At 43.6% G+C, this 26,302-nt stretch overlaps 1 protein-coding gene across 1 annotated transcript; it reads left to right on the top strand.

Moving 5' to 3' along the window:
• Positions 1 to 21,646: 21,646 nt before the first annotated feature.
• On the top strand, positions 21,647 to 22,417 carry LOC308309624 (proteasome subunit beta type-4-like; the record flags this gene model as incomplete). Its single annotated transcript, XM_080755535.1, has 1 exon — positions 21,647 to 22,417. One exon carries the CDS (start codon positions 21,647 to 21,649, stop codon positions 22,415 to 22,417), a length of 771 nt encoding a protein of 256 aa, XP_080611661.1.
• Positions 22,418 to 26,302: the final 3,885 nt, after the last annotated feature.

Here is a 26,302-nt window from a genome sequence, read left to right as displayed (position 1 = left end):
TTGTGTGGGAGGGGAGAGAGAGAGAGTATCTCTCTCTTTCTCTCTGAGAGAGCTCCTGCCGGTTTGCAGGCTGTCCAGCCTCTGCCTGAGCTGGGATTCCTCAGCAGCCTTAAATATGCCGGTTATTTTTAACCGGCAACGTAACAGAGCCCAGCGCCGGCCCACTCCGTTAGTTACAATGTTTCCCCTCTGTCAGGAGGGGAAATGGATGGGAGCCACACTTCCTGGTCACATGACAGAGCCGGCCGGCCGGCAGGGAGCAGAGTCAGAGGAATTACAACAGGGGAAGTGGGGGAGAACGAAGGGGGGAGGAAACAGGGCACGCGTGCGTACACGCACGGACAAACAGTATTACTATACTTGTGTAGACTTCAACATTTCAGTATACGGCAATTTTATGAATGACATTTTTTGCACTTTTTAACACTAACTCAAAAGCTGGAAATAGCCGATCCGGGCTCACGGAATACGTCACACAATGTGACTCGTTGTGAGCTTGTAGATCAGGTATTTTCGGTGAGTGACACCGGCGCGTAACCAAGTACAATTCATGCAAAACTCCAAACCCAAATTACAATGTCTAACCCTAACCCCATCCTGAATCTTTTCCTAATCGTAACTTGCCTAAACTCTAAGAATCGACCAGGAAAATCGACCACGCAATGATGGTTTCTCAAATAGTTTGGCCCTCATAAGTATAGCAACACAAGTACACACACACATGCACACACACACACACGTGCACGCGCAGCTATCCCTCTAAAAACTTTAACCCTCTGCGCTCTGAGAGGGTTCACTGGCCAGATAGAGAGCCTGCAGACGAAGGCAGGCTGTTTCAATCAGCTGCTCGGATGTCGGGAGCCAAACAAACAGAGCAGATGGTGGAGATTGGTGTTCGTGAGTCGTGGAGGAAATGAGAGCGTGGGTACGGGTACATCGGCAGACGAAGGGGGCGGAAGGAGGGAGGGAGGGCATGGGGAGGGCTCCCGTGACGTCAGTGCAGGGCCCCGCCAGGATTAGAAGCCTCTAAAAAGAAAAGGTCCGGGTCCTGGATGGCTACAACCATTTCTCTGCCGGGCAGAGAGGAGACTGGAGAGAGAAAACATGTCTCTCTCGGTCTGTCTGACAGGGAGAGAATCAGGGGCTTCCCATGAGCTCAGCATGGTTGACATACTGTAGGGGGAACTTGGGATGGCAGCTAAACAAAACTACAGTGTAGTTAGATTAGTTGACCCAACTTTGAGTCATGGATTATAATGTACAACTTTTCAATAACTGCATGTACAACCATTGGAAGTTTGCAAATGTACAGCATATTATCTCTGTCGGGTGGGAAATGTCCAAAACTGTTACTCTGATTCAAATTCTAAAGCATCAAAAGTAGTAGACGGACAAGCTTTAAAAAAAGATTTGCGCTGCGCTTCAAGTGTGCAGATCTGCTACTTTTGTTGCTTTTGTGATGCTTTATGTCAAGTAGGGCATTCATTTACGGTATGAAAAAACACAAAAAGTTAAAATATGGAGATAAGAGGGTTCTGTCCGACAGGTAGCAACGATATATTGTAAGGTTCAGGAATGTGCACCTTCTCTACAGCCATTGGGACATACAGTAGCTGCCTTGCTCAAGGGTAACTGAAGGAGGAGAGAGAGTCACTTTTTCTTTTCTTATTTTCAACAATTCTTTCCCCCAGGCAGTGCAGCCAGGCCCACTCTCTCTCTATCCACCTAGCATTCAGGCCCACTCTCTCTCTATCCACCTAGCATTCCTCTAGTTACAGGCCCACTCTCTCTCTAACCACCTAGCATTCAGGCCCACTCTATCCACCTATAGCAACCTTCTAGTTGCAGCAGTGTTGATTTTAACAGCAATCAGTCTTTTGAATGAGATTTCATAACCAGATTTTACCAGTCTACTGTACACATCTACAGTTCATTTTGTCAACACAGATGTATTTTGGCAGGGCTTGATGGCGTCGCAATGGCTGATTTTACACTTGATGCATGCTGAAAATAGCCAATCTACAAGCTCAGAGGGTGTCGACACGTTGTGCTTCTGAGCTTGTAGATCGGCTATTTTCAGAGTGCAACCCACCATAAAATTACTTGTCTTTTAGTTCTACTGGATCTCTTCTCCACTACCTCCCTAACATTTTTTGTCTATTTCTATTTGTTGACGAAATTGTCAATACATTTAAAATTGATTTTGTTTTCGTCTGTGAAAAAAGGTAGTCAACAAACATGTTTTGTCTTAGTTTTAGGCGACAAAATCAACACTGGGCTGTGCGTGCGTTTGAATGTGTGTGTGTGTGTGTGTGTGTGTGTGTGTGTGTGTGTGTGTGTGTGTGTGTGTGTGCATGCGTGAGTGTATGCAGATACACGCGTGCATGAGAGTTGGTGTTGGGGTAAATGAGATGGTATTGCACCGTGGACTACAAGCACAGGTTCTGTGTGAATAAGTGACTCTTTCAGCGCAGAACATTCTTGAGGTTTTTGGGGGTAGAAGGGCCTCTTTCAGGCCTGTGTATGTATCTGAGAACATTTATGTTCCTGTGCAATGTGGTGGACAATATTAACCATCAACTCACAATCCATTATCAGACTTTTGTGTTCTTTTTTTTAAATTAAATAATACCTGGAATTGGTTTAATGAAAGTCACTGTACATGCATGCGTGTGTGGCCGGGGGGGGGGTGTGTGTGTGGACGACACGCGCGCACGCTCGCACACACACACACACACACACACACACACACACACACACACACACAGTGCCATAAACCTCAAGATTCATTAAACGTGCCAAACAGCTCTATGACTCCCAGGCTACACCTACTAGTGTTAGAAAGGTTCCCTGAGAAACAAACGGACATTACAGTTTTTAAACAGTCCCAGGAATCAGATGCCAAACTGCAGTGAGCAATTATTGCGATCACCAACTTTGTGAAGCCTTCCAGAGTATGCTGGCATATATTCACAGGCAACTAATAGGTCACCTATCCTTCTCCATGCTCAACACGCTGCCTTCAGACCACAAGCCATTACATTTTCATTTTTATCCCACTGTGCTTTTGAAGCACACTGAAATATGAGATGCCGTATGAGAGTTCCAGCGGTCGCTTGCTATAGAAATGTAGCCTAAATGTATTTTAACCACTTAAAACTCTAGATGCTTTTGACCAGAGTCCCTCAGCACTCTAGGCTGTGTTCACTCTACAATAAATATCTTCCGCAAAAATAGCCGTTGCAACCCGTTGTGAGTTTATAGATCTGCAATGTTCTTTCTAAATGTCCGCTCCCCTATAGGGACATCAGAGTTTAACTGGGTAAATCTTTGTCTAACTACTCACACAGCACACTTGATCTGGATACTTTTGACATTGCTCATTTTAGATAATTGGCCTGAAAAAACATTAGGAGACCACAAGGGGAGATAAATCTAATTTCCCCATCTCTTTTGTACATAGTGTTTGTATTTGTTGATTGTTAATTGCGTACCGTATGCTATGTTGATGAAGTGAATACATAGGCCTGCAATGGACTTTTTTGTGTTATCCTTATAGCTTTAAGGTAGTCTCGAGAGACTATGGGTTCTCAGAAGGTGGTTGCACACTGGTAAATGTTTTCGCTGCGTTTTGCGGATCCGAAAGTAGGCTATCACTAGCTATCAGCCTGTCACCAACACCCCACTAGACCCCACTAGACAGCTGCAACAGATCAAATCGACCCCGGTCTGAAAAAAACGTTATACGGACAAAATATTCGGCAGCAGTGTGCAAACGTGATTGACATAAAGTGAGTTGGATTTTGTTTTACATCCTCCGAAAATTCGCTCCGATATTCGGCCGACAAAACACACCAGGGGCGAACACCTTTAATGTCTTTAGTCTGTGCCAGAGCCATAGAATAAGACAGAGTTATGACTTATGACAACATGGGGCCAGTCCAATGGCGGGCCTTCTACATAGACTTATATTGGCGAATAGTGACGAAGGCCTGAACCGGAAGTTTACGGAATGCATTGGAGTCTATAGGCCTTACAGTGACAAACGAGTTACATGAACCACGTGACCGAAACTCTGTCTTACTCTATGGTTCTGGTCTGTTTACATTTCTGAATACTGAAGTATTCAATCAATCAGTCAATCAATATGATGATTTAGTTGCCTCAAAAGTGGATATCGAGCATCACTACCGTTTTGGGGGGATTTGTGATGCTACACTGCCGTTGCTTCTCCAACGGCGAATGACTGACATCGTTCTTCGCCCGTCGTGATGAACTCCAGACTGAAGAACAACTGAGTCGAGGTCTACATGTATGTAGAGTTTGGCGTTCTGCTGAAATGCACGTGGTAATTGTTGTCAGATTTCTGGGTACCAGGCAGGCGTGCGTTCCCGTGAAGGTGTGGGCTCTCCTAATTTCCCACCGGGACCAGTGCAGAATGTGTGACCTTTTACTGGGTCTTTCTTTTTTTCAGGCCTGAACTCAACGACTGGAAACATGCCTGGATTTGGTGCAACCATCCAGAGATGTGAGATGACAATAATAATCCCAAACACAGTGGTGGAAAGTAACTAAGTACTAATTTACTTAAGTACAATTTTGAGGGTTTTGTACTTTACTTGAGTATTTCCAATTTCCAACACTTTTACTTCTACTCCACTACATCTCAGAGGAAAATATTGTACTTTTGCTCCACTACAATTATTTGACAACTTTAGTTACTAGTTAGTTTGTAGATGATTTGATTATTATAAAAAATAAAAAATAATTTTGTAACCACTTCAGCCCTACAGGTATATACATTTCAGCCACTTGAAAATAGCCGATATACAAGCTCACAATGCGTCACGATAGGAGGAATTTTGAGATTGTAGATCTGCTACCGGTATTTTTTTTTAAATGGGACATTCTGCATAATGAGTACTTTCTACTTTTGGTACTTTAAGTAGCCTACATTTTCATGCCAATACTTTTGTACTTTTATATAGTAGAGTATTTCTATATTGCAGTATTTATGCTTTTACTTAAGTAAAACATGTGAGTACTTTTCCCACCACTGCCAGAGATGTGAGATGACAATAATAATCCCAAACATCAACACGTTGGGGTTTTTTTCGGGATGATCCATGGTTTCTAACCCTGTTGAGCAACTCCCTTAACTCAGACAAGGGAACTCCTAATAAATCAGTCGTTTAATGAACGAGGAGCAATAGAAATGTCACCACAGTTTGTATAAGCTCTGCTCCGGTATGAAGCTGAACCGTTGGACCATTTCATTCCTTGGTGGAAAAAAAAGAAAGACGACAAAAGGCGAAGTGTGGGAAAAAAGGAACGTTATGAAAAGTGAAGGACAAGGACAAAGCATGGAAAATACTGTCACAGAACAAGGATTATAGGAGTTCAGTTGAAAAACTGCAGTATGGTGTGTATATATACTGTATTTACAGTATACAGTAGGCGTCACTGGCCTGTGACCCAAAAGAGAAATTTGGGGAGTGAAAATAGCCGATCTACAAGCCTCGTGCTGCGTTGCGACCTTGTAGATCGGCTATTTCCAATACTATACTTAAAAATTTGTTTTCTTTGAAATTTATTGGATTTGTCATCTATTTCTTCATGACATTACTGAAAAAAGTAATAATCATTGAATTTGTTTTTAATTCATGGAAAGTTTTGCTTTTTTTGGAGGGACTGATAATAATTAAAAACAAGTATTGTAGGTAGGAAACAAAAAATAGAGGGATCAATAAAAATGGCACCGTTTGGGAAACGGTGACTTACAGTACATTCAGTCTCTCTCTCTCTCTCTCTCTCTCTCATTTAGACAGGGTATCATCATCAGGTTCACATAGCCTTTTAGATTGTTCTTTTGGGAGGAGGACGTTTTGAAGGCCAAAGTGACCAAATTAAATCACAAATGGCATATTGCGGTAAACCTAATCAAACTACAAATCATTTCAAATTGATTAGCCCAGCTGGAATGTTAAGGAAAGAACAATACACGACAGGCCTAATTTAAGTGATGGCTTCTCCAGTCTGACATTTTATTGACATCATGCTGAGTTTAATTGAGGAGAGAGAGAGAGAGGGGGGGGGGGGACCTACATAACCAAAACCAGATGGGCCACCAGCTCAGGGACTAGTAACAACCACCCTCCCCCTTCTGCGCTCTCTCACACACACACACACACACACACACACACACACACACACACACACACACACACACACACACACACACTTTATACGGTATATTGTTGCTGTCACTGTCAGGCAGAAACCTCATATATCCATATTTCAACGTATGTTTATTGGTACATTAATGCCCAGCTATACTTCATCATACAAGTGTCGCACAAAAGTAGTGAAAATATAGCAGATCTACAAGCTCAGAACACATCGCGATGCGACAACTTGTATGCTTGTACATCGGCTATTCTCACTATACAGTGGACATACAAGGTTTCCACGCGACAGTATGAGCTAGCTGGCTCCATGAAATATTTTGTAACAATGTTTAAAAAAAAGCTAATGAAGCTTTTCATATAAAATGTTATGTTTGGCACTTCAATGATGAGTATTCTGTCCAACCGCCTGAAAAAAGTTCTCCCCCCCCCCCCCACACACACACACACACACACACACACAGTCTCACACACACACACACACACACAGGCTCTTCATTAGACACATGGATTTAATGTGTGTGAAATGAGCGCAGGCTGTTAGAGAGTTAAATTAGTAGGTTCACATGGACGTCTTTATGATGATGGGAATTTTGCCACATCAGCGGGGGAAAGAAAAATTTGTGGAGGTTTTTGAACAGACATCAGAGACTTTTGATTTCATACCAACTGTGATCAATAGGGGGCTTTGAAGGAACTAAAGTCATTTCACCAGCAATTAATGACTATTCATGCTATTGCTTGTAAACTACAGTACTGTAATCGAACACAGAAAAACCTTGATAGTACTATTATATTATTATTTAACTGGCAAAACTTTCCACATAAATATGCATACGCAGAAAGGAAACATGGCTATGATTAACTTTTGGCCATCGGTTGAAGTAAATCACTTTTCACTCTTCTTTAATAGTTTGTTTTTTGTTTTTAATTAGACTTTTTTAAAGGACTAACATATTGGTAAAAAAAAATCGAACAAACCCAAAACTAAAAAAACTAAACAAAGTACAGAAAAGGCATGGCCTCCCTGTCCGATATTGAACGATGACAAACCAATCATCACTGTGCCGTAGAAGGCTGTTGGCTGTGCATGTCCGCGTGTGGCGACGGTCTATTCTTTAGAGCAGGGGTTCCCAAAGTTGGGGTCGCGGGTCACTGACGCTGGGGTCGCAAAATTAACAGTCAGATATCTCACGAATAGATTGAACAAATATTTATAGAATGAGAATTGTGGAGTTCGACTCTGCTAGATTTTTTTCCCTGCTCGGCACAATTATACAACCATCATTAACCATTAAGAGCAGGGAGAAAGATATACAATAACAACAGTGGGGAGGGAACAGAAATAGCAGAGCCCACCGGTGGTGCTGGGGTGGCGGTGGAAGCAAACACCAGGAACCCTAAGGGTCTATTTGGTTCCATTTTACACACTCACACTCCATTTAACTGGGGACCAGCTGGAACCCCTTCAAGAACCACTGGTGGTCCCCGGACCCCTGGTTGAGGACCACTGCTCTAGAGTAGATCTTCCTTGTACGAGACTTCCGGTGGCATTTCCAGTCATCCTGATCCTCATCCATACAGTACATCTGGCTAGCCCGCCAGTACTTTCCGTCCGCATATGACGCCCTGGAGAGGGATGCCAGTGTGTTGGCTGTGGCTGTGTGGGAACCAGTGGTGGAAAGTACTTTTACTTCTACTCCACTACATCTCAGATCCAAATATTATACTTTTACTCCACTGCATTTATTTGAAAACTAGTTCACTAGTATAGTTACTTTGTAGAATTGTATTATGATTACAAAACATACACTATAACCACTTCAGCCCTATAGGTATATAGGCTACATTTTGGCCATTTGAAAATAGCCAATCTATACAAGCTCACAATGCATCGCGATGAGATACATTGTGAGCTTGTAGATTTACATTTTTAACTATATAAAAATATATAAAAAATATACATTTTGAAAACTTGAAATGGGACATCCTGTATAATGAGGACTTTTACTTTACATTTTTATGCCAATAATAATAAAATGCCTTTTATTCAAGTACATCTTGAATTTTTACTTAAGTAAAGAATACTTTTTCCACCACTGGTGGGAACTCCCACTGTCTGTGACAGTGACCGGCCATACATATTTTCCTGGCTGCTATCTTCTCACTCGCTCTCGGTAACCGTGAGAGATGCTGGCTGGTTGATGTTTAGTATATACTGCCACGTTACATTCTGTAGTACAACATCCAGGGACTTGGTCAAATGGAAAAACGCATCTTTATATACTGTAGTCAGTGTAGTGTATAATCCAATAAGAACAAATGTTGTTGTAAACTTAAGGTTTGCTCCCTATATGGGTGCCATTGAGCTTCCCCCCCAACTCCTAATAGCTGGGATGGGTTCCTGTGCAGAGGACAAATAGTGACAAATTACTACATAACTAAATGGGACTAAATGATACAAACAAGAAATGATTTACATTTGTTTTCTTCTTGGCTTCTGTTTTTGCATGAGTGGGACTTTGTCTATTTTTGAGTGAACATCCATCCATCCATCCATACATACATACAGTACATAAATGTATACACGCAGAATAAATGTTTCAACATGTGAGGAACTGGCAAGGTGTTTATGAAGTATTCTCCATGCCATACCAGCTCAATAAACATGACAACAGAGCATGAAATGCTCATTTTCAAAGTAGGCCTATTATTGAAAAAGTATAGGTCTAATAATAATTGCGGAAATCTAAGTAAGCAATAGAAATGGAAAGGACATGTTGGGACTGTCTTTTCTGTTCACCCGGTAGAATTTGTCAAGAAGACACCGGAGTGATAATCTGAATACTGAATACTAAACTAAATAGGAGCCAGCAAACCAGAAAGAGAAGAAAGGCATTAAACACGTTATAGGCTTCCTCGTGATATGATGCCACTGAAGCAGACCAAACAGTAAATAGAGGATCAGATTAATTACTGGTGTTGAACAACCTTCTGATGTCTAGGTGAAGACCACACTATGTCCTGTACACTTGTGGCAGTACAGTGCGTGCAGTATCTGGACTAGAGGAAATGTTTCCTTTATTTTGGTTTGGTGCACTTAATTGGCAAGAGTTGCTACTTGGCCGTAGCAATTTAGGGTGAACTAAGATAACAAAAGCTTACGCAACGCATTGGATTCAAACATGAGGCTGAAGAGGTCAGAAAATAATGGAGTTGTAGTTAATGTGGACAAGTTATGGCATGTTTAGGAACTGGGATAGCAGATGTATTGTAGGCCAACAGTTTACTGCCCCTGATATAGTCAGTACCTATAGTCTCGCATAGCCAGAAAACAATTCCATAATCTTTATATAGAGTCTAGATAGAACTACACCTCCCTAAAGCAGAGAAACGAAGCTGGCATCAGTTCATCATATCTGTTCACGAAAATATTTTAAAATGTTTTAAAAACTTTTTCTTTTTGAACATTTCTGATAAGCATGCAGCAAGCTATATAGGCCTAGATTAGTTTCCTTTACATTAGGACACATTTACACGCGACTGCAAAGACAAAACGGGAGGAGGAGGGACATCCAATTTTACTCCCGGATCATTTTCAGAGCTTCCGTAGCACAAACTTGTGTGACAGAAGCATTTGAGAATTGTGGGAGTCAACATTCTGGCTCGAGAGACTATAGTCATACCAAATCTTGACCTGGTGTTTGGTTTCCAACAATAGTTAGACTCCTTCTCATTTAGTGCAAGTCACTGTTCCATATGGGAAGAAGAACAAGTAATGAACCACTGCATGAGAGAACAAATATGTACAGTAAAGCTAAGTAACAAAGCAGGAAAAGCTTGAAAGGGAGCACAAACTGAAGAGGTTGGAATCCATGAATTTCATGGAATGATTACACAGAGTTAGAGATTTGTGGACAGTAATTAAGTACTTAAACCCTATACACGTTCCACACTGGAAGACGGTTTCTGAACTGCCCACAGCCCTCCTATGAGACACAGACCGAGTAGAAACAAATTGCACCATTTTTTCATGATTATTAGTGAGGACCTATTATATGAAGATAGGTTGAAAAGTGGTGAAGTGGTCCTTTAGCATGCAAGAATGAATTAAGTGTTTTGCCAATTATATTTGTGAGCCCAATTCCAATACCCTCACGGGTGGCGGCCCACCGCGAGGACCCCTGCTCGCATGTTGGTTTCTTGAGGACCACTGAAACGGAGCTTAAGTGGTTAACGTGGTTAGAGAATGGTCTGACTCACATAGCAGGTGTGTTTACTACAGTGTGTGACCTAGTTGCCCTGCCTTAGTTTATAGACCTACCGTCTGAATGGACTCTACCCACCCTAGCCAGTGTGTGACGTATTATCCTACTTAGGTCTATATATTGTCCTTGTAGCTCCTTAATTCATATCTTTGTTTTTTTTGTCTTTTTGTTTTCATAAATGAATGCCCTATTTTATACTGTGTAATGACATGTGTCATGTACATAAAAGTAGCGAAAATAGCCATAAGCTCACAATGCCTTTGTGAGCCTGTAGTGTAGATTGCCAGTTTTGCTGAAGATGTGGGCCTCCAAACAAGGATGCCACCACGTCACGTGTTTTTGAATATGGAACCAAAGAGAAGTATTAACAACAGCTTGTGACTAAATAATAACTACACTGGATCCATTGGAACGTTTCCCCTGTTTCCTGAAAAGGTAACAGTTTTGGACATGTATGGTTTGGAACCAACAGCGACTACGTGCACAGTACTGTGTGTGTGTGTGAGTGTGAGTGTGTGTGTGTGTATATATGTATGTATGGTCACTCACATGCATGGCAGACGTGAGCTAGCAACACTTCGACCAGGAAAATGTGATTCAGGACGTTGAGCTGTGGTGACATGTCTGAACATTATGGAACTTAGCCGAGATCCACGGAGACATGGGGGCGCACACACACACACACACACACACACACACACACACACACACACACACACACACACACACACACACACACACACACACTCTACAGTATGTGGCTGCATGGGGAAAAATACAACTTTTTGTTTGTCTTGGAGACTTATGGGGCACCAGTGTCACCACATTCAAATGCAGCGAAAAAGGAGTCATCTTGCTATTTAAAGCTCAGCAACGTTAACAATGAGGGACTTTATTCGGCTTGGCCTTTTATTTGTGTTTTCTAGTTAAATAAGTCAGGGGCTCCTTCCTGTGCAAAGCAAACAAATGCAGGAACCGGCTCCACGGAGTGCGGAATGACGTGGACTCGTGGAGTAGGAACAGTGCGACAGTGTTTGTACCTGTTGTGGCCCAAGACGGATTGGAACTGAACCTGTCGCAGTGGCTTTACTGTGCACAAGAAACCATAGTGTGTAAATACTGGAGTTTTATTGTGCATTTCCTTTGGGTATTAGTTGACTGACAAGTCAGTCTCCAAATAACCGTGCTGTGTGTGCGTGGTGAGAGAGACAAAGAGAGAGAGAGAGAGAGAGAGATTTAACACAGTGTGTGTGTGTGTGTGTGTGTGTGGTGCGACCTGGAAGAACATGGTTGGTTTAGTGTGACACCTTCTCACCTTTGTCATTGAGCTGAGAACCACTGCAGGGTAGGCAACCACACACAACCAACCACAACACACACACACACACACACACACACACACACACACACACACACACACACACACACACACACACACACACACACACAGTCTATTTTTGGAACAGCCAACCAGAGTCCTTTGTTTCCAGACCGATTTCATGAACACTATATGCCTATTATATATGGTCTTGGCCATTATATGAAGTCATCAAATATCTGGCTACCAAAGTATTTGAAGATTAGATTATACGCTGTGTAGCTTTGTATCTTTTGCATCTGCCCATGTGAACGCATGAAAAATCTTTATCAAGAGAACCCAGTGAACTACTTTCACTGGGTTCTCCACCACTGTTCTCATCTACTGAACTACGTTCACTGGGTTCTCCACCACTGTTCTAATCTACTGAACTACGTTCACTGGGTTCTCCTCCACTGTTCTCATCTACTGAACTACGTTCACTGAGTTCTCCACCACTGTTCTAATCTACTGAACTACGTTCACTGAGTTCTCCACCACTGTTCTAATCTACTGAACTACGTTCACTGGGTTCTCCACCACTGTTCTAATCTACTGAACTACGTTCACTGGGTTCTCCTCCACTGTTCTAATCTACTGAACTACGTTCACTGGGTTCTCCTCCACTGTTCTCATCTACTGAACTACGTTCACTGAGTTCTCCACCACTGTTCTAATCTACTGAACTACGTTCACTGGGTTCTCCACCACTGTTCTCATCTACTGAACTACGTTCACTGGGTTCTCCTCCAATGTTCTCATCTACTGAACTACGTTCACTGGGTTCTCCACCACTGTTCTCATCTACTGAACTACGTTCACTGGGTTCTCCTCCACTGTTCACATCTACTGAACTACGTTCACTGGGTTCTCCTCCACTGTTCTCATCTACTGAACTACGTTCACTGGGTTCTCCACCACTGTTCTAATCTACTGAACTACGTTCACTGGGTTCTCCTCCACTGTTCTCATCTACTGAACTACGTTCACTGGGTTCTCCTCCACTGTTCTCATCTACTGAACTACGTTCACTGGGTTCTCCTCCACTGTTGTCATCTACTGAACTACGTTCACTGGGTTCTCCTCCACTGTTCTCATCTACTGAACTACGTTCACTGGGTTCTCCACCACTGTTCTCATCTACTGAACTACGTTCACTGGGTTCTCCTCCACTGTTCTCATCTACTGAACTATGTTCACTGGGTTCTCCTCCACTGTTCACATCTACTGAACTACGTTCACTGGGTTCTCCACCACTGTTCACATCTACTGAACTACGTTCACTCACTGGGTTCTCCACCACTGTTCTAATCTACTGAACTACGTTCACTGGGTTCTCCACCACTGTTCTCATCTACTGAACTACGTTCACTGGGTTCTCCACCACTGTTCTAATCTACTGAACTACGTTCACTGGGTTCTCCTCCACTGTTCTCATCTACTGAACTACGTTCACTGGGTTCTCCACCACTGTTCTCATCTACTGAACTACGTTCACTGGGTTCTCCACCACTGTTCTCATCTACTGAACTACGTTCACTGGGTTCTCCTCCACTGTTCACATCTACTGAACTACGTTCACTGGGTTCTCCTCCACTGTTCTCATCTACTGAACTACGTTCACTGGGTTCTCCTCCACTGTTCTCATCTACTGAACTACGTTCACTGGGTTCTCCTCCACTGTTCTCATCTACTGAACTACGTTCACTGGGTTCTCCTCCACTGTTCACATCTACTGAACTACGTTCACTGGGTTCTCCATCACTGTTCACATCTACTGAACTACGTTCACTGGGTTCTCCTCCACTGTTCTCATCTACTGAACTACGTTCACTGGGTTCTCCTCCACTGTTCACATCTACTGAACTACGTTCACTGGGTTCTCCATCACTGTTCACATCTACTGAACTACGTTCACTGGGTTCTCCTCCACTGTTCTCATCTACTGAACTACGTTCACTGGGTTCTCCACCACTGTTCTCATCTACTGAACTACGTTCACTGGGTTCTCCTCCAATGTTCTAATCTACTGAACTACGTTCACTGGGTTCTCCACCACTGTTCTAATCTACTGAACTACGTTCACTGGGTTCTCCACCACTGTTCTCATCTACTGAACTACGTTCACTGGGTTCTCCTCCAATGTTCTAATCTACTGAACTACGTTCACTGGGTTCTCCACCACTGTTCTCATCTACTGAACTACGTTCACTGGGTTCTCCACCACTGTTCTCATCTACTGAACTACGTTCACTGGGTTCTCCACCACTGTTCTAATCTACTGAACTACGTTCACTGGGTTCTCCACCACTGTTCTCATCTACTGAACTATGTTCACTGGGTTCTCCTCCAATGTTCTCATCTACTGAACTACTTTCACTGGGTTCTCCACCACTGCAGTTTATTCACATTGTGTAATTGGCTGTCAAACCTGTTCCTGCAGCATTCAATACCTCACCACAAGTTGCACAGAGCGAGCGCGAGAGGGAGGGCCCTCCCCTCCCTGTGAGTCATTCACAGTTTGTGCGTAAGCAGCTACATACGGCGCTAGGAGTAGTATTCCATTACTCTCACCACCATCATCATCATTGTCTTCATCCTCAACGTCATCCGTGCGCCAGACGAGGCCGGGGGCCCCACTGGCTTTAACCGCTTAAACCCTATACACTTAGTTGATCGGCGGGGTCCCCCAGGGCTATATACTGGGGCCGCTCCTCCTCCCCCCCTCTACACAAAATGTCATAGGCGGAAATATGGCGATCGACAAGCATACAAAGCGACGTGCTGTAACCAAGCGTTGTAGAACGGCTATTTTCGTGGGATGCGGGAACTAATGATTAGACAGAGGTTAGAACTTAGAATGAGCAGCGGAGAGAACCGCCATGCGTTCACATACAGTGTGAATGTTGGTTCATGTCGCTCTAGCAGACAACATTGACATGAGACATTCGATATGAGGAGATAGAGCGGGAGAAGAGAAAAGAGAGAAACAAAGAAAGAATCATACAAAGAAACAAAGGTGTGCTAAAACAATCAGAGGTGCTAAACATCACACTGTAGTCTCTATAGTATTCTGTTACCATTACAGCCCTGTCAACACTTAATGAGGGTGTTACTGCGTATGGTCATTTCAGACACCAGTGATACTATTACATTTAATTGTTTCATGAACTATTACAGGCTGTCGGTATCAATTACCACGCTGTATAACTCTGCCTCAGAGGGGACACAGAAAGCATGCTTTATGCTTTATAACTCAGCCTCAGAGGGGCCTCAGAAAGCAGCCAAATGGGAAGATTATTCATCGCTTTGGCACGGTCAGATTATGGTTCTACATACGGTTGACATGCACTATACATCTTTGCTGTCGGGTGGAAATCTTATAGGCCTATGCTCAAAACCGTTACTTTAAAGGAAATGGAAACGAAAATCTTCTGAAATAGTGAAAATAGATGATCCGCAAGCTCACAATGCGACGCATTGTGAGCTATTTTCACTAGCTTGACATCATTGGATCTGCCTGACAGCAGCGATATGTAGGCATATGAAAGAGTCGAACAGTTGCCACTGTACAAAGTAAATATTCACTTGATGATAATGTGTGTGTAAGAGTGCATGCGTTTGTGCGTGCTGATGCCTACACACACCCTCCAGCCACTGATAGTAGCAGAGTTTATGCTTAAACGACACACATACTGGCGTTCTAATTCTGCCCACAGCCCACAGCAGTGCTGATTTTGCGTCCCCTAAAAAAAAATCATATCCAGATGAAATGCTAACTAGCGTAAGGACATGTATTTATACAGAATGTGTTTAGCCGCTAATTATTTGATTCAACCAACAGAACAAATTGTAGTCTGAACTGACTGAGAATCGAGTTGTGGTTCGACGCTAAATGCTGTGAATATAAAACATATTCAGAGGAATTTGGCTCATCATCCAGTTGAATTTCCTGATGGTATTTGGACACCCAAAAAGGTCCTGTCCTGTCCTGTTCGTGCTACTCTTTTTATAACTGCAGCTGCAAATTATCACAAATGTTAAAAAATAAAGAGCAAAACAAAACAGTGTATTACATGAGCTTGGTATGAACTTGGTATACTATGAGTTTGGTATTGTTCTCTTTGTGGGGTTCTCTCTCTCTCTCTTTAACTTCCTCACAATAAACTATTTGTTTAAACAAAAACCAAAGAATCAGCTTACAGCATCTTTAATTTAACTCTGAAAGTAACAAACCTGTAAGGGTCCGTTTGGTTCATAACTATCACATTTGTGAGTCAATAACTCCTGTATGAGTTCTTAGGAGGTTAACTTGACCATGGCCAAGTTAACGAGGCAGTTGAGGGGTACGAAAAACCATATAAGTCCATGATCCATATATCCATAATGTATAAATCATGGTAGGTGTTTTTGGTTAATTAACCACTGTGTGTGTCACGATTCTTAAAAATAGCAGATGTACAAGCCCCTGGAAGGTACGCCACTTCCTCCATGGTGGTGGGCAGGACCACATGATTTGTTTCTGGGGGTCCTTTTGGAACAAAATATTTTGAGACAGGGATCCGAGGAATCAAATACATATCATTTTGATATCAGAAAACTATTAGGATTTAGAAGACATTTGTAGAACCGGCATCAGGTCTTGAAGTGGTTAAAATCAAAATGCCAGCCGGACGTCCAATTTGTGTTAATTTCAGCAGTATTTGTCTTTGTTGTCGTTCCTTGCATAAATAATTCAACAGTGTTTCTTTCTGTGCAAAGCCCTGTTTTAAACAGCCCCAGTCTCTGAATCAGTGAACAGTGAGCGTGCACAGCTGGTTTTAGCCGTTGATTGGGGTAATTTGATGCTTATCACTGTCTCTGGTCTCCACCGCATGGCCTACAAAATGTCATAATCTTGTTGGTGGGCAATAGGAAATGCTCGCATGGACTATACTGTGTACATCTGATAAAGACACTTTGGGTCATTATTGGACCACAAGTGACAAAACGCACCTGAACAGCTTCTCAAAGACACCCCTTATAAAACAGTCTGTGCTATACACGAATACCCCGACTGTACTCTGTAACAAGGTCCGTTTATGAACGACACATAAAGCGTGTATTTATTGAAACGTATAATTGGAGAGGCAAGTCCAACGTTATGGTACAGAGGCAGCCCTGGCCATTAAAAGGCCATTTCCTGACGAGGGCCTTCTGATGCGTCCATCGATAAGGACAAAGCTTTAGTTCTTGAGTTTAAAGATGCCCAGCCAAAAGTGAAAGGTAGCGCAGCATAGTGGTCTTATTGTACACTATGGAAATTATATTTTATAACCAGTGCGAAACAATGAATGACGTGCAAAACTGCATCATAGTGCTCATTGTCATTTTCTTTCTGAGTAGGCCTACTGCTGCATGTGTGACTAGTCAAAGGTAAGGTGAGGTTGGTTAAACGCTCTCTGTTGTGATAGTACTCATTGCTATGGAGTGTTTGTTCAGTAACACGAGTCATACCATGTCTCTCCAGCTTTTTACAGACAATGCATTTGTTTTTGTTTTACCAAAAAACACACTCACACCTTTCAAAATCGCTTAATAGAGGTTAATAGAGGTTTGTAACTTTAAGAGTTAATTTAAAGGTGCGTCAAAACAAAACGTTTATTGTCAGAAAGTTAAAGATAGAGCTATAAGCACACAGAAATAATTTATCAGCTTGTGCTCCAGTTCTCTCTCATTGGTATCCTTACCTGAAAGTGTATTTTCTGTTTACTAAAGAGCTGGAGAGACAGGTGACACTGAACAAACACTAGTCTAAAACAATGATTACTACCAGAATATAAAGCTATTATGACACTTGTTTATTATAACCGGGAAAGCATCCATGTGTCATTTTAGATTTTAGCGTTGGCTATTCAAAAATAGCAGATATACAAGCTCACATGTTCTCTTTTTGGAACCGGAGGAACCGGATCCAACATTGAGGAACCGGAACCGGTTTTATCACATTGTCAGAGCTGGTATGTGGACTTACTTCACGTCTGCTATACGATTACAACACAAGAGGTTCATTCCAAGGACTACTATAACTCTCAGAGTTAGTTATATATTAGCTTGCACCGGGGAATGCAAGCTAATAGAAACAAGAGGCTTTCTATTCCTGAAAATGGAAGCCATCGTTCTCACGATAATACAAATCTAACTATATTTTTTAAAGAAAAAAAATATCTAGGCTATACTGTATCTGCCTAATGATGATGTCAACGGAAGACGGGTTTCAGATCTGCCCACAGCCCTCCTATGAGACACAGAAGAAAACAAATTGTGCTATTTTATCATGAACATAAGTGAGGACCAATTAAATATGAAGACAGGTGGAAAAGTTGTCCTGTGGTCCTGTGAAATCCTAAAGGATCCCGACCCTAATAGAAATAGAGAAGCAGGCATAATATTGGACATAATAAGTATGTCAGTCCAGAGTCAACGGGGTGGTGACCTCATAACATTGTGCCTGGTTACGCAACAGCGTCAGGCAGCACCACCCATGTACTGGCAAGGTGGAGGAGGAAGCACCGCCCATGTACCAACAAGGTGGAGGAGGAAGCACCGCCCATGTACCAACAAGGTGGAGGAGGAAGGCACGGGGACAGACAAGACCCCCACTACTTTACTTTTGGTAGGCTATACTTCAAGTACATTTTAATGCCAATACCTTTGTACTTTTACTCAAGTATATTTTGAATTCCGCACCTTTACTTGTAACATGCAGTATTTGCATCGCTGATACTTTTAATTAAATACAAAAATGTGAGTACTTTTTCCGTCGCTGCTGGGATGGGGCCAGGCCGGCGGCGGGCGGACGGGCGGAGAGACAGGAGGCCAGCGGCCTCTGAGATCAGATGTTTGACAGGAAGGAAAGGAGAAGGCAGCGTGCAGAGGGATAAGGCCACCGACACGACGTGTGCTTTAGGCTTCCTCCCTTTTAACTTTGACCCAGACTGAGCTCTATGAATGCCACGGGACGAGACGGGGTTATTATTGGTCATACAAAAGGCAACCAGGTCTAATCTTGTTCTTGTGTGGCTATTCTGGACGTTAAACAATGAAGCTGCTCTCCTTCCATATACCGGAGTGAGATATGAGGAGGAAGAGAAATTAAAACTAAATTAAAACTTAAAACACTATGGGCCCAATTTCGTGTGACTTAAGTACCAGGTCTTACTACCTAACTTAAGACCTGGAGGCGTGATCAATACCATTTGGCTATTCTGAGTGGCCAAACAGCATTGCCCACGCCTCCACGCCTACTTAAAGGACCACTTCACCACTTTTCAACTTCTCTACATGAAAATACGTAGGCTGCAACCATGAGACCTGTTACGTAATCGGTTCATATAGGCTACGTAAGATACACCCTGAATAAGTTACGTATCGACAAAGGCGGAATTGTGCCAAGCATGTGAGCAACGCTGCTTGCATTCTGAACTTGTATACATACTTACTAACACAAGTAGGCTATGTGTCTTACGTATGTATAGCATACATGTGCTGCTGTACAGCCTACATACTGTACATACGCACTGTACAGTATGTACTGTAGGCTAAGAAAGCTACTCCCCTTGTACATATATGTACATTCAGAAGGGGAATATGCAGTAAATGGGTCAACAGGTGATTATGGTGTGTGTGTGTGTGTGTGTGTGTGTGTGTGTGTGTGTGTGTGTGTGAGAGAGAGGGTGTCTGCCTGCCTAAGGGTTGAGGTAGGCTCAACCTGGCTATAAAAAGATCATTACTACAACAGGAAGCTATACTGTCAGCTGGAGGGAGACGGGCCCGTCCCTCCTGAACAAGGAATGCACACACACCCATGTGCTCGAGCGCGCGTGTGTGTGTGCATACATTTTAGAGGCACCAATACTTGAGCACACATCCACCAGTAAGCGTGCAGACATGTATATAGTCGCACGCACGCACACACGCACGCACGCACACAGTCCAAGCTTACGTACACACATATACTGTACAAGTATGATTTTCTTCTGCCCCTCTCCCTCATTATTCTACCATGACACAGCGTTTTTTATTATCACTGAACTGACTGACAAAGAATCTCTCCACCCAGTGGAGTGACGGTGCCAGGGTTTGGATCTCTCCACCCAGTGGAGTGACGGTGCCAGGGTTTGGATCTCTCCACCCAGTGGAGTGACAGTGCCAGGGTTTGGATCTCTCCACCCAGTGGAGGGACGGTGCCAGGGTTTGGCCCTTGGCATGGCGGCAGGGAGCTGGAAGGGGAAGTGAACCAACACCCTCCCAGTGGCAAGTGATCAACTACAACACACATCCTATCTACCAGTCTGGTGGGCAGTGGTGGACGGTGGAGCAAGTACAACACTTTTCCTTTACTTAAAGGGGTGTACCACTCATTTTCAACATTGTACTATATGTCATTAATGTACCTGAGGCCCAAACGACACCAATGCCATGCAACTCCTTGATTGTTGGGTCATCTAATCAGTGACATACGGAAGGTGTATTCATGGCCTGCAGCCTATTAATCAATTACTCAACCCATGAAGCCTTGAATTCATGGAGATTAGTTTTTGTCACATTCCTGAGGCAATACTCCAATATAGGTTTGCAGGTGTTGGTACAGTCAGTGTAATCACCGGGATACTGTATGCATGAAATGTCTGAATGTGAGACCATCTATTCCAGAAAATCTGGTTCTATAAATATCTGTCTTCATGTATCTCGAGAACCGCCCAACCAATTATGGACTTAAAACTCAATGTGTGTCTCTTCTCCAAAAAGAAAATCACACTGTGTGAAGTGAGGGGCGCTCTTATCATCGTACATCATCATGACGTAACGTGTCAATTTGCACAGACACATATGTGACCAGATTTGACTGCAGCTTTTCACTTTCAAAATGAGTTATAGCACAGGCAGACTAGAGCATGTCTGAAATAGCGTGTAATGTTAGAGACCACAGAAGTGAACCTTTCAAGCCCGTTTTCTGCAAGACATTACTCTATAAGCCATATAGACAAAACTGGTGGGTCAAACTGAACAACCAATATGTCAATTTCATTCATTCATTCAATTTCAGTCATACGACATGAAAAGACGAAAATTAAAAAAAATGCAATGGCAGTTCCTCGGGCAAATTTGGTCACATATGACGTAAATTCTCCATCATTGCCAATGTGAATTTAATGTTTGTGTAGGACGAAAATAGCCGATTTGCTCAGACACATACAGTATGACGTAAATTCTCCATTCATTGTCAATGGGAATTTAATGGTGATGATCTACACTAATATAGCTGAATATAGTGCCCCTCAAAAATATCTATAGATCTGCAAATCATTGTACAGACGTCATGTACTGGCCTTCTATGGGTAGTACTCATTGTACAGACGTCATATACTGGCCTTCTATGGGTAGTACTCATTGTACAGACGTCATATACTGGCCTTCTATGGGTAGTACTCATTGTACAGACGTCATATACTGGCCTTCTATGGGTAGTACTCATTGTACAGACGTCATATACTGGCCTTCTATGGGTAGTACTCATTGTACAGACGTCATATACTGGCCTTCTATGGGTAGTACTCATTGTACAGACGTCATATACTGGCCTTCTATGGGTAGTACTCATTGTACAGACGTCATATACTGGCCTTCTATAGTACTCATTGTACAGACGTCATATACTGGCCTTCTATGGGTAGTACTGCTACAATGTTGCCTGATGTCACGTTGATGACATCATGTAAGCTATTTCAAATATAACACTGAACGGATGCCGTGTTAAGTGGTAAAATATCTACAATCTCTGAAAGACTGTCAACATGCAGTCCAACGGTATCCAGATGGGTCTTTGGGATGATGGACCCGTGCCCGCTCACTTTTATTCCTTCCCAGGAAACAAGCAACACGTCGGCGGCGGCCCCGCCAAGCGCACGCTCCACCCCGCGGTGACGGGCACCTCCGTGGTCGGGGTGAAGTTCACCGGAGGGGTGATGATAGCGTCGGACATGCTGGGCTCCTACGGCTCCCTGGCCCGCTATAGGAACATCTCGCGCCTCATGAAGGTCAACGACGGCGCCATCCTGGGCGTGTCGGGCGACTACGCCGACTACCAGTACCTCCAGCAGGTCATCCAGGAGATGGTGACGGGCGGCGAGCTGCTGGACGACGGCCACAGCCTCAGCCCCAAGGCGGTCCACTCCTGGCTGACCCGGGTGCTGTACCAGCGGCGCTGCAAGATGAACCCGCTGTGGAACACCGTGGTCATCGGAGGCGTCCAGAACGGAGAGAGCTTCCTGGGCTACGTGGACAAGCTGGGTGTGGCCTACGAGGCCCCCCTGGTGGCCACGGGCTTCGGCGCGTACCTGGCCACGCCCCTGATGAGGGAGGCCGTAGAGAACAAGGCGGCCCTGACCAAGGAGGAGGCCCGCGATCTGCTGGAGCGCTGTCTCAAGGTGCTGTACTACCGCGACTCGCGCGCCTGCAAGCGCTACGAGATCGCCATCGTCACGGAGGAAGGGGTAGAGATGGTGGGTCCTCTCACCTCGGAGACCAACTGGGACATTGCCCTGATGGTCTCCGGCTATGAGTAAAGAGGAAGGCCAGTTATACTCTGTTGCTGTTGACATAAGGATAAACATGGATCATAATGATTCCTGCCAGGCTGAAGGCGGCAAGTGGGGATATCATGTGTCTTTTGTGTCTGGATAATCTCAAACTGCTGCCGGTAGGCTAGGGCGAAAATCCCCAAATATTTTTTTCCCCATTATTTGTGACCCCCCCCCCCACCTTCCAACAGCCCAAATATGTCGTCCCACGCTGATGTCATCAATATGAAGTCAAATCTATTCTTGTTGCACCGATGGCCAAATGGTTATATGACGCCTATACTACTGTAGGCCATCCCAAGTTTAATTCCTGAGTTTGGCTGCAGATTTGCCACATGTCACCGACTCTCCACTGTACTATCAATAAAGGCCCTAAATAAATCCTAAAAACAAAACATTAAAAAAGAATCACTGGTGTGAAGTGAGGGACACCCACGGTCGCTGCCACATGACGTCGCTGCTTAACATCACTGCTTAAAGCAAACATTAAAGACCATAGACTTGGCTGCCACATGTCACGGGTGGGGTTCTGTTTTTTTTCTTCAAGGTCAGGTGGGCCACGACAGCATTATATATTTTCAAGTGGGCTCTGATCCAGAAATGATTGACGGATCCAAACCAGCCGTCACGTGTGTTTTGTCGGAAAGGAAAAATGAAACTCATAACTTACATAATATGGATATCCATATGACCGACCTTGGCTTCATATGAAGGGTGACGGTCCATTGTTGTCCAGAGTTGGATAACAGTGGCTGATGGATTCATGAACAAATGCAATTACAGAGGTGACATTTGCGAGATAAATGCATAATCATGACAACACTAAAGTTTCACTAAAGTAAATATACGGTAGGCTGGCATTTAAGAGGTTATTTCAATCAGTGATCGCCTGTGAGCACTTGCACGTGCGTGCGGCAACGGCATAGCCCCACTAGTTAAAGAACCCACAGAACATCCCTGGGTACTGTATATCATATCATCCCTGGGTATATCATATCATCCCTGGGTATATCATATCCTTGGCCTAGAGGAGATATACTGTATGCGCTCTACAGAGTTCCCCTTGTCTGGTGGACCCCTTTTCCTTTTTTACCTCTTTTATGATTAATTCCTGTTCTGTTCTTTGGCTATATAGAAGTGTCTATTTGTACGTCTCTAAATGTTTAGATGAATTGAACAAGGTGGAGCCTCTTGTAAACAAGTGTAATGCTTTATTGGGTCGTCCACTCACAGTTACGTAACAGTCTTTGTATTGAGTCGTGCTTGAAATGTACTGTAATTCTGCAAACTGATTTCAATAAATCAAAAATCAAACATAGCCTACTGTACACACAAACACACACACGCCTACAACATACTGTTCATGCATGCACAGAATTGTTTTTCGTCTTCGACTTCAACTCTCAACCACTTAAGCCGATCTTATAAATGCAAATTACAAGTCCATAAAGTAACCTCTGTGGTTTGTGGGGCCATATTGTGAGTTGTGTGACGGCAGCAAAAAAAAAGTCCCCTAATTGTGTAAGAGTTTAGAGTGGTGGTTTACTCAGATATTAATACTCATGGGAGAGAGAGAGAGAGAGAGAGACTGCATCTGCTCGACTCTCTGTGTACCATCCTTGCAATGTGAAGACATTGAAACGGCCTTATTACCTCAATTGTTTGGAACTGCTAATTTAAAATTCCACGAGAGACAAATCATTTGTTGGCCGCACACAGCTACGTATGCAGCTGTCCTTCAACCTCTGCTTCGCGCTGACAGCAATGTCACTGGACATATTTTTTTATTGCGTCTAATTTGGGGTTTGGCTTTCCGCAAACACCAAGGCCACCTCTCGGTGAATCACACTTAATAAATCACATTTTGTTTATTTTCTTAAACTTCATGATGTTTTGTATGGTTTTGTGTCGTTTTGTGTCCCTTTTTTATTACAAAGAATAAAAAAAAACACTGTCAAATACCGGTACACCCACATGCTTACGCCTGATGTAGGCACTTCTAGGTTTCGCACACAGTGCCACGTCGTATAAGAAAATAGTATAAATCATCCTTCACATGTCCTTAGAAACCACAAACCCTCACTAACAGCCATATAGAGAATGTACTGCACTACCCTATATATAGCCTCGGTACCCAGGCTTTTATTTTCGTTCGCATTCGTCTCAAAAAGAAAAGCCTGGGAAAACCCATTGGAAGATTTGGCATAGGAAGCCCACTTCCTTGAAATCCGCTAACCAATAACAGTGCAGAGGGGCGTCGCTCCAAATTTGGTGCCGTCAGTGTTTTCTATCGGGAAGGAGAGGAGGGGGCGGGGCAGGGCGCTCAGATCAGTGAACCAGTAGGATCCATCGCAACCAATAGGATCCCGCCTTGTACTCGCTGGCACCCGCCTCTGAGGGACGATGTTAGGAGCTCAATAAAAAGATTATGGCGACATAGCGGGTAAGGTTATTAGTGCTTCTGACGCTGGAGAAGGTGATCGACGGTGGCTCGAAAATGGACGATTACTACTTTTGGTTCACGGGGTCTTCTTCGCTGCCTTTTGTCGTGCATTCTGCGCCACAGCGCCGGAGTCAATGGTGGCATGGAATCGGCTGTTTAGTAGCCAAAAACGTCAACACATCTAATTGCCGTCTTTGTAATGGATGCCACGGGCGTCAAGACGTATCCCCTTGGGAATAAAAAAAAACACAGATTTCATTTCTTTGCTAAATACTGTATCGATTTTAAATCATTAAATCGTATCGTATATGCTCATCATGAATAAACCAATATCGTCCATGTATCGTATGGTTTTGCTGTTGAAATGTATCTTTACAACCCTATACTCAAAACGCATCGCATGCAAAGCGAACTTCGCAACGCTCGAGCTCAAGTTAACTTGAAACGGTGCCCCTCCGCCGGGGTCTAAAACTGTACTTTATCCCCTACCTCTAGTAGGAGGGGGGCGTGACCACCGCTTACGCGACCATTTCCATGCTCACTTTCTATACACTGGTATTGCAACATTTACTTAAGTGAACCGAAATCTGTGTACTTCTTCCACCACTGGTGGAATAAACCACGAATCGGTGTGAATCAGCATAATTTGCATCAGCAGTGTGACGAGCACAGTGTTGGGCTGCTGACAGGAACATAATGATTAATCACCACAGAGCTTCCCTGACTGACAGCACCAGTAATAATTCATAGTGGAGCATTCAGAGGAATCCATTGCACTGTGGCTTCGAACAAACACATCCATCATATGAGCCATGTTCACAACTATAGGGCTTATACAGTTCCTCCTGTCCCCTGCCTAGGGCACTGGGCAGTAAAGCTTTCCTCCTGGCATTAGCTTTAAGGGTCCTTGAGCAGCTGAGTGAGGTTTTGGTGTGTGTGTGTGTGTGTGTGTGTGTGTGTGTGTGTGTGTGTGTGTGTGTGTGTGTGTGTGTGTGTGTGTGTGTGTGCGCGTGTGTGTGTGTGTGTGCGTGTGTGTGTGTGTGTGTCAAGAGTTTCCCAGTTAGTAAGAGTCAGTAATACTGCAGGTACTGCATGAGAGGGAGTTCCTCTCTGACCTCTGACCTCTTCCCCCTCATGGAGGTCAGCATTTCAAGTCTGATTTCGAGGAAAACGCTCAATGGAAAACGTTTGGCTCTTCTTGAACCTAGCCAATGACCCCACCCACCATCGAGCACATAATCAACCCACGTCTGCCGATGACCACGGCCGAGTACCTGGGCATACCCTACCCTATGGTTGTGCCATTGTGAAACAAGCTTGTAAATCTGAAACCCCTTACTTTTTGTGGGAAAAGCGCTCAAACTTCTTTCCTGCCTTGATCTCCTTTATACCCCTCTTCTTCCCTTTCTTTGTTTTTTTTTTCTTGG

Source organism: Protomyctophum bolini (assembly GCF_963924005.1).
Source record: "Protomyctophum bolini genome assembly, chromosome: 22".
NCBI lineage: Eukaryota > Metazoa > Chordata > Actinopteri > Myctophiformes > Myctophidae > Protomyctophum > Protomyctophum bolini.
The sequence above is the reverse complement of the archived record's forward strand: the minus strand, read 5'-3'. Positions and strand labels throughout refer to the sequence as shown.